The sequence below is a fragment of the Orycteropus afer genome, unplaced genomic scaffold, assembly GCF_000298275.1.
Source record: "Orycteropus afer afer isolate SDZICR_OR568_19922 unplaced genomic scaffold, OryAfe1.0 scaffold00293, whole genome shotgun sequence".
NCBI classification, from domain to species: domain Eukaryota; kingdom Metazoa; phylum Chordata; class Mammalia; order Tubulidentata; family Orycteropodidae; genus Orycteropus; species Orycteropus afer.
This window is the reverse complement of record NW_006921880.1, coordinates 4,016,714-4,026,980: the sequence shown is the minus strand read 5'-3', so window position 1 is coordinate 4,026,980 and position 10,267 is coordinate 4,016,714. Positions and strand designations below refer to the sequence as shown.

The following is a 10,267-nucleotide window of genomic DNA, read 5'->3' as shown; positions in this document are numbered from 1 at the left end:
ACAGCAGAGATTGGTATACTGGGCTCTTTCAAGCCAAATGTTTTGCAACAGTTGCCTACAATCACTATTTCTATTTTTTTCAACTCCTTTTTTACTCTTTCTAACAAAAAGGTAGGCAATTTGAACCCACCCAATGGCACCACGGAAGAAAGGCCTGGTTATCTGCTTCCATAAAGACCACAGCCATGCAAACCCTGTGGAGCAGTTCTACTCTGTAACACATGGGTTGACATTAGTCAAAACAGACTTGACAGCAATGGTTTTGCTTTTGAGTTTTTACTCTTTACCATACTTCAGTCTGGCTTCCTACACTATCACTATGTTGAAATTTCTCTTGCCAGGATCATCAATGACATTTAGTGCAAAAACCAATGTGTGCTTTCCAACCCTGCTGGCAAAATTTCCTTAGTTTCTGTGATCCAATATCTCTTGATTTTCCTCCTACTTTTCTGGCTTTTTCTCAGTGCTCTTTGCAGATTCTACACTAATTACCTATTTGATTTTCTAGAATATAAACTACATGAGGACAGAGACTTTGGCAGGCAGAGAATACCCTCCTCCCCCAAAGATGATATCCACATTCTAATCCTCAGACCCCAGAAACTTGCCACCTTACATGGCAAAAGGGGTTTTGGTGAAGGGATTAATTTAAGGATCTTGAGATGGAGTGATTCTCCTGTTTTATCAGGGTGGGTCCTTATAAGAGGGAGGGAGGAGATCAGAGAGAGATTTCAAGATGCTACATTGCTAGCCTTGAAGATGAAGGCAGAGGTTTATGTGGCAAACGAGGCAAGTGCCCTTTAGAAGCTGGAAGAGGCAAGGAAATAGCTTCTCCCCTAGAGCCTCCAGAGGGAACGCTACCCTGCCAACACCTTGACTTGAGACCAGTGCAATCCAGGTTGGACCCGTGAGATCCAGAACTGTAAAATAATAAATTTGCATTGTCTAAAGCCACTAAGTTTGTGATAATATACTACAGCAACAATAGGAAATGAACACAGAGACCGTATCTTATCTACTTCATCACTGTATTCTTAATACTACAATATTTGGTGAGTGGATGAAGGGTCAATGCATTAACCATCTGTAACCGAATGATAGTATAGCAAACAGAAGAGATTAAACCTATACTTAATTGAATTTAAGATGCTGTTCATTATAAGACACATCATTATTTTATTTGTCTACATCATTATTTTATGTATCACTAAAAAAGAAAAAAGTCCTGTCCATTAAATGAGGGTATAAGGCTGCTTTATCACTTAAGAGTTTTTATCTTACGTATACTCAAGAGTTATGTAAAGCTCATTCAGATTTACCATGTATCACTCTTCTGTATACATGAAAGGAAACTAAGAAAAATAAAAGAAGTTATTTCTACAATTTCTTCTGAGTCCAATTCCTCTGAATATTCTGTATTATTTATTGACTTAGTCATAATGTTTATGTTTTTCTCTTCTTTCTTAATGTGAACAAAAGCACTAATTTCTTCAAACTGCTCTATTAATAATTCTTAGATTTTCTTCCAAGCCACTGACAACTAATCTGCAAATAGTGATGTGTTTGTACAGGCAACATAGCCATGTCTCAACTGCTGCCTGACTGATGACTATAACATGCATTCCCATTTCAGAGATGGCAAAATGTTTTCCAATGTGCATCTCTGAGTCAATGAGACAGCTATCATATGTTGATTCTTTACTACATATGAGGTACCACACAATTCTTTATCCAAATGATAATATGAGGTAGTATTATCTCCATTTTACAAATGGGAAAAGGAACTCTGAAAAGTAATCATCAAATAATCATCCAAATATCACAAAACTCATGACTAGTAGCGTTTGTTTCAACTCATCAAATCTGCCTGCTACTAAAGTCTAGTATTTTTTCATAATGCCACCAGAAAGCATTAATTTTTAAAAAATTTTTATTGTGATTTGGGTGAAAGTTTACAGAGCAAATGGAAAGCATTAATTCTTAAAGTAAGAATTAACTGGATTTATCAATATGTCACTAAAATGAGAGAAAAGAATAAGTGATAATAAGCGGGTGAGTCTTGATAACCGTACAAATGATGGAATCAGTCACAGATATTAGAATGAGGTTGGAACTCAGATACTGAAAAATGATAAAGACTCCTCCAAAGTGTTTATAGTTACTGGATACACAAGTGGGTATGTCCTATAAGAAGATGGAGATGTTGGGCTGAAGACTGAAGGCCAGATGAGGGAGTCATCTATGCAAATCACAACCAAAGCATTAAGAAATAGGCACAGAGGCAAAAGGAGAGGTAGCAGTAAGCAAAATACTCGAAGGGCCTCTCTCCTGCTTAGTCTCCAAAGATTTTTGCTCTACACAAAAGTGACCTATAACTATTTTCTTATTAGTGAAAACTAATAACTCAGTTAATTTAAAGATGGTAGTCTTAAAACTGGGATAAATGTACCTTTGAAGATACATAAAGACTTTTCAAAGAGTACACTGGAATGAATAATTTTAAGGAAATTCACTTCTAAATCTTCAACTTACATATGCTTTCTTTCCCAATGATGTGCCTGAGAATGTTACTACCCTCACAGTAGCAAGTGAAAGTCATAATCCTCACCCATTCCAGAACTTGCTATGGCAAATTACTCTGAGGCATGAAACCAGAAACAAGGGGTGGTTGTAAATATTGGTTTGGGGAAAGCTTCTGGTTTCCTGTCATTCACATATACCATATTTTTCATATATAACACACCCACCAAAATAACACACATATGCATATAACACATGTAGGAAACTAATGTGAGAGGGGTTCTGCAGTGTGCAAAAACCATGTAACACTCATTATTTTATAAAAATATGGTATATAAAACTGAATTCCATTACTGGCATACCTCAGAGATATTGCTGATTTGGTTCCAGACCACCACTATACTGTAGTCTATTAAAGTAGCTCTGGTGGCATAGTGTATAAGGCATTTGACTATTAAGCAGAAGGTTGGTGGTTCAAACCCACCAGCTGCTCCATGGGAGGAAGATCTTTAATTCTGCAAAGATTTACAGCCTTGGATATGCAACGAGGGTCACTGTGAGTTGGACCTAACTCGATGGCAGTGGGCTTGGGGCTTGACAGTCTACTGAGTGTGCAATAGCATTCTGAAAGTTTGTAATATTGTGAAAATTACCAAAATGTGACAAAGAGACATGAAGTGAGCATATGCAATTGGAAAAATGGTGCCAAGGGACTTGCTCAATACAGGATAGTTACAAACCTTCAATTTTTAAATAATGCAGTATCTGTGAAGCACAATAAAGCAAAGCTCAACAGAACGAGGTATGCCTGTATATGGTAGAATGGAGAGTAGTAATAACAATTTTTATTTAGTGATCTCACCTCTTCCATACCATATCTATTATCAAAGAATGCATAGCCTTTCAGGGAAAGTCCCAAGAGAACAATAAAGAGAATGGAAAAAGCAGTAAATATTGGTGCTACTGGTTCTTTTTACTATAACTGGAATGTAAACCAAGATTAATAATTATTTTTTCTAAGATACACTGAATAAAATCCACAGATTAAACTTTTGTGCAATTTATTTATAGATTCAGCACATGTTATTCATTAAGGAGGAACCCTGGTGGTGCAGCAGTTAAAGCACTTGGTTGCTAACCAAAAAGTCAGTGGTTTGAACCCACCAGCCGCTCCATGGGAGCGAAAAGTGGAGTCTGCTTATGTAAAGATTTACAGCCTTGCAAGCACTATGGAGTAATTTGCTATGAGTCAGAATCAACTCGATGGCAGTGGGTTTTTGATTTTGGTTTAGTCAGTAAGGTAGTCAAAAACCTGTTTAATCAAATCACATCCTAAAATATGTTTTTCCATACATACATAGTTTATAATAGCTAAACAGTCTGCAGCTCCAGGGTAAAATATGTATTAAAAGAATACAATTAGAACATATTATAAAAATTATCATTGTCAAAAGTGTAATAACAGCAACAGTATTTTCATTTTCCCAACTTTTTCTGTGTATTATCAGGTTAAACAGGGTACCTCTTGAGTGGAAGTGTAAAGGGTAGAAGTAATAGGTTTTAGTCTCAATAAAGGCCCTTCTTTATTCACTCTCCTGAAACAGAAGATGAATGATTTTAATGATTGGTAATAATGTTTTTGCAATGCAGGTAGCTAGCAATCTTTGGATTTTAATAAAACTGGAGGAGGACCTGAGATCATTTGAAAAAAATCATTTTTCATTTCTGTATTTATTGTTTATCTGATTTCTCTATTTGTTGTTTTGATCAGTTGTGCACTAAAAATTAAAATAACAACACAAATCAGAAAAAAACTTTTAATATTTAGAACATTATGGCACCAGAAATAAAACTGATTTTTAAACTTTAATTCATTTATATATTTATAGAGTTCCTGTGTGACACAAACAGTCAAGTACTCAGCTACTAACTGAAAAGTTAAAGGTTACCAGTTCAAACCCTCTCAGAGGTACCTAGGAAGAAAGGCCTGACAATCTGCTTTGAAAAAGTCACAGCCATTGAAAACCCTATGAAGTGTGGCTGTGTTCCACACAGATGAGGTCACCATTAGTCAGAAAAAGTACACGAAGGTGATCATTAAAAGACTTTCAAGCAAAGATATATTACAATAAAATTCTGTGGGAGAAATGAAATAGAAATGTAAGTTCAGAGGAAAAAAGCAAGTATGTGAAAGACTAATGAAGAGCTTATATATATTTTTAAAATGGAAGGTCTACATGAAATTTCATTGGGTACTTTCTAAAAAGTAACATGATTTTTAATTTAAAGTGTCAATATTTAACAAGTGCTAAAAATGAAATATTTTGTAATTATTAAATCTTATGAAAAATTTAAAAGCCAATATAAAATGTGAAGGAGATGCAGAGTTTTACAGTTCTTTTGCAGAGTACATAAGCAGCAGAGCTTGAAGAAAAGCCCCTGCTCAAATCTCACCTTCTCCATGAAGACTATCTGACTACCCTCTATAATATTGCAGCTTGCCCCACCCCTAATCTTAACACTTTCCCCCTTTACCATGCTACATGTTTTCCATAGCACTTATCTCCTTTTAATATAATATGTGGCTTCCTGTGGGTTACTAATTTTTATGTTTATTGTTTATTGTCTGTATCCGCTTTCTAAATTTTAAGAACCATAATGGGAGAAAGTTATTTTTGTTTACTGAGCCCAAGTACCTAGAACAATGCCTGGGTATATATAGTAATGCCCACTGCCACTGAGTTGATTCCAACTCAAAACAATCCTTTAGGGGAGAGTAGAACTGCCCCATAGGGTTTCCAAGGTTGTAAATCTTTATAGAAGTATATTGCCTCATCTTTCTCAGAGCAGCGGGCAGGTTTGAACCGCTGACTTCTGGTTAGCAGTGAGTGATTTACCACTATACTACCAGAGCTCCTTAAATATTGTTGTTGTTATGTGCTATCAAGTCGGACCCGACTCATAGCGACCCCTCCTTGAGTTTCTGAGGCGATATCACTACCAAAGTAGATTGCCCAACCTTTCTTCTAAGGAGTGGCTGGTGGGTTTGAACAGCCAGCCTTCTGGTTAGCAGTCAAGTGCCTTAGGCACTATGCTACCAGAGCTCCCTTCTTATATATAGTAACACTCAAAAACTCACTGCCATCAGGTTGATTCTGACTCATAGCAACCCCCATTGGATGTCCAAGGCTATAAATCTTTACAGAAGCAGACTGCTTCATTTTTCTTCTGTGGAATGGCTGAAGGGTTCGACTGCCAACATTCTGGTTAACAGCCAAATGCCTTAACCACTACACCACCAGAGCTCCATATATATAGTAATAAGAACATAATAAATACCTGTTGAGTATATGAATGAATGAACACACAACAAAATAAAGTGAATTGTACCAGCCAGCTACCCTATAGTGAACTCTCTAAAATTTCTCTATTTTAAGGTAAAGGTGAGAAGATGAAAGTTTCCTGATTTCTAGTTATACATGGCAAACTGAACACACATTTTTTTCTTTGTTCCCTCCCAAAATCTAACTAAAATGACAATAAAGAAAAAATAATAATATTAACCCAGAAGGACAAACAAAATGGGACAGGAAATAAATCATAGATAACAGATGTCAAGCACATTTTGGAATTTTTAGTTTAAAGTGGAGAATGCTGATACTCAAGTATCTGCAGAGAAGGAAGACAATAAGCAGCAAGCCAATCCCAGCCACAAAGCCCTGGAAGGCCCAAGAGCTGAAGTTATCAGGGACTTCTGAAATTGAAGGGAAGGGCTAAAGAACAGAATTGACTGAAACTCTGAAAAAGGAACAAATCCTACCCCCTATCCTGTATGGGTAGGTGCCTATCTCTCCCTCAACCTGGCAGAACATAAGAGGTGTATTCTCTAAAGGCAGTCAGGGATAGTGGGGTTGGGAAGGGGTCGGGGACAAGGCATCACACTGATAAGAGGAGTACTTCAAAAAGCTTACAAACTGAATGGTGAAATCTCCAGCTGCCCTCCCAAAAAGCTGGCAGCCAATCTTATAATCTTATTATAAAATCTTATTTTAAACCTTATCATAAATCTTATTTTTCTAATAGCCCCTGGCAGGAGATTGGAAGACTGATACTCTAGGTAAATCAATAGACTCAAGTAAAAAGAGACATAGCAATATAGACATTTGGGAGATAATACAAGATTATGATACTTTGATAAAAGTAGGGATAAAATATTTATATTTGAGAAAAAAAGCAGACAGAAACAAATACTTACATAGCCAACATCAGGTCTGTAACATGTATATGCCCCTAAAATACTATGTAAGACATCATGATATGGGCCGCCCTTAGGAGAAAAAAATGCAATTTGAAACTATACAAATAATCATTAGAATAATGATTAATGTTAATAAGTTCAAGCATTTCCTAAATGACTACTCGTTTTAGTTAGTGTATTTAACAATTGTCAAAAATATCCTAAATACACTATCAAGATGTTATCTGAGGTATTAATAAAAATTATTTACTCCTACAACAACAGCAACAGAAAAGCCAAACTTACTTGATGGATACAATCTATATAGTTTGTGTCCAGTTTTGAAGACCTTTCCCTTCAGCACAATACAAGAGGCTATTTCATTTTATATAATGCAATTTTAGCAAAAGACAACCATCAAGCTATTATAATAAGCTATATTAATCATTTTAATCTTAACAGTAAAAAGTTTTATCTCATTCTACTTTATCAATCTAAAGATAGGAATTACATGTATAAAGTACATATAAATGTAATCTTTCCTCCTGAAGTATAAGCAACTTCCTAACAGCCTCGATACACACAAAAAAAGAAAAAAACTGTTCCTTTTTCAGTGGCAGTTCTGTAAGGTAGGTATTGAAAACATTTAAATTTGTGGACAAAATTCTTCATATTTTAATGATTTACTAGGCAAAATAAAACAAAAAAAATAATTTTATTGAAAATTCATCAAGTATACTACATAAAAGGCATGTGTGCTATGCTAACTGCAGTGTCAGTGGAATAAAATAATATAAATTCTTTTACCTTTTTCCTTCCTACTAGCTTCACTTTTTTTAATATATCAAGTTGCCTAATTTTAATAGCTTTGCCTTTTTTAAAAAACACAACCATAGCTATAAGCTGGTCAGAAACCCTCACCTTCTGAAAGATGTAGAGAGATGGAAAAGTGCGGGAAATGTCCAGCTTAATTAATTCCAGACTGGCCTCCCGATCAGCAACAGGTGCACCTGCATTTGCCAAGTAGAGAAAATTTAAATGATTACTTCTCTGTGACAAGTGCAATCTTGTGAACACAGAATAATCACATAGCATATGTATTACTTAAGGAAAATTAAAAGCTGGATAATCAGGAAATTTTATGAAATGCTCTATAACTTTTGCTGGAAATTCTTCTTATATGAAGAAATATGTATCTATGCATATATCAAAAAGTTATATGGTAAAGAACTTCTGCTTCCAGTTTTGACAGAAGCCTAAGGAGGGGCAGAATACTGCTCCCACCATAATAACTAGGAAAAGAAAAATAAATTACAAAAATCATATATTTGGAGGAAAAAAAAAAGTCATCAGAGAGCTGTGGATACATAAAAGTATAGAGAATTTAAATCGCATAAAAGGAAGAGGCTTTTTTCTCCTAGGAGAATTTGCCGAGTCTGGGCATGGACTTAGGCTGATGTTTGCCATAGACAAAGGTACTCTGCTTAGGGAAAGAGAAACCAGAAGAGTTTTCTTTATGGCCAAATAGGGCTAGTGTGATAGATAAGAATATGGAGGAGCCCAGAATGTGTATCTGGTTTTCCCCTATAGACCTTCTGCTGAGTGCTGGGGTAGTATATGAGACCATGCAGGAAAGGCACAATGAAATCAATCCAAATGACCCAAAGACAGTCTCAATGGACAGAGGGGCCTGCAATCAAAATAGGACAGTTCTTCTTATCAAGAAATTTGAAACCCAGAGTGAACTAAGTCTATCGAAAACTGTAACACTGCCCCAACCTAGTTTAACTGCTGACTGGACTAATGTGATCAAGTGGTAATCCAAATATGTAACAGGGAAGAGCATGCTTCCTCCAGAGGGAAACATCAACTTCATTCTCTACATTCTATTTATATACACTGTCTGGCATGAAAGTAAAACTTTTAAGATACGCAAAGAAGCAGGAAAATGTGACTTATAATCAAGAGAAAATCCAGTTCACCGAAGCAGACTCGCAGATAATGAAGTTTTAGAATTAACAGACAAGAGCTCTGACTATAAATATGTGGAAGAAAATAGAGGAAAAAGCGGGGGAAAATGTATAGTAGAGAAAGAAGAATTTCAACACAGAAATAGAATCTATAAAGATAACCAAGTAGACATTCTAGAATTATAAAGTACAATATCTGCAATGAAAAACTCATTGCCAGACAGATTTAATAGCAGACTGGATAGAGCAGAAGAGGATTAGAGAACTTGATTATAAATCAATAAAAAGTCATCCAAACTGAAGCAGAGAGTAAAAAGAATTTTTTCAAACAGTGTGTAAGATACCTGTGGGGAACTTTAAAAAAAAAATGTAGAGAAAATATATGTAACAAACATACACTGTCTCAACAATTTCTACATGTACAATTCAATGACACTGATTACATTCTTCAAGTTGTGCAATCATTCTCACTCGTCTTTTCCAAGACATTCCACCACCATTAACTCATGGCCACTTAAGCAAAAACTCTTTTCCCCTTCTGCCCACCTTTGATAACTGCTAATAATCTTTGTTTTCTATATATGTGCTTATTTCATATAAGTGACATCATACAGTATTTGTCCTTTTGTTACTGACTTATTTCACTCAGCATGATGTCTTTATGGTACACGCATATCACTACACACATTAGGACTTCATTTCTCTTTATGGCTGATAGTATTCCATTATGTGTATATGTATTTTGTTTATCCATTCATCTGTTGATGGACATTTCAGTTGCTTCCTTTTGGTTATTGTGAAAAATGATACAATGAATATTATTTTACAGGTTTCTATTTGCTTTCCTGCCTTCCCTTCTTCTGGATATATACCTGGGGTTGAAATTACTGGATCATACTGTAGTTCTATGTACATAGGTCAACTTTTTGAGGTACCAACAAACTCTTTTCCATAGTAGCTGTACCATTTTACATTCCATCAGCAATGGCTGAGGGGTCTAGTTCCTCCACATCTTCACCAACAACAGCTATTTTCTAGTTTGTTGGTTTTTCTTTTTTTAAATCACTGTGAGATACTTTTAAACAGTGCAACATACATGTAATTAGAGTCCCAGAAGGAGAGTACAGAGAGACTGGGCAAAAGCAGTATTTGAAAAAGTCATAACCAAAAAAGTTAAATGACAAGTGTAAATTATGAACATCTAAGAAATAAGAAATACTAATGTAAATAGAACAATGCATCTGTGGTGTAGTAAATTATACAGTATGGCTTTTCTAGCCCTAAGTCTTTGTAAACTCCATAGTGGAATTTGCTAAGTAGCTCCTGATTGTTAAAGTTATCTACTTGGGGTATTTCTGTTGCAAGTAGCACAAAGTAATTTTCTGGGAAGTTAACTCTCTCCCAGGTGTATAGAATTAATTGAATCGGTTAGTTTGCCACTCTGCCAGGCTCAAAAGGACCCCTCCTAGAGGCAGAAGAAATCTCATTGCCAGCTGAGAGATGTATGAAACATGCACTGCTGAGAGCAATGCAAGAGAAA

The 10,267-nt window shown here is 35.6% G+C and overlaps 1 protein-coding gene across 1 annotated transcript in view; it reads right to left on the bottom strand.

The window, feature by feature from the left end:
* The window catches only part of TBC1D12 (TBC1 domain family member 12), a 134,686-nt gene that overhangs the window by 5,259 nt on the left and 119,160 nt on the right, over positions 1-10,267 (bottom strand). The window contains exons 8-9 of the mRNA XM_007951297.1: positions 7,679-7,767; positions 6,776-6,847 (exon numbers count right to left, since the gene is read on the bottom strand). Of these exons, the coding sequence (XP_007949488.1) occupies positions 6,776-6,847; positions 7,679-7,767 (161 nt within the window). The remainder of the gene's footprint in view (positions 1-6,775; positions 6,848-7,678; positions 7,768-10,267) is intronic.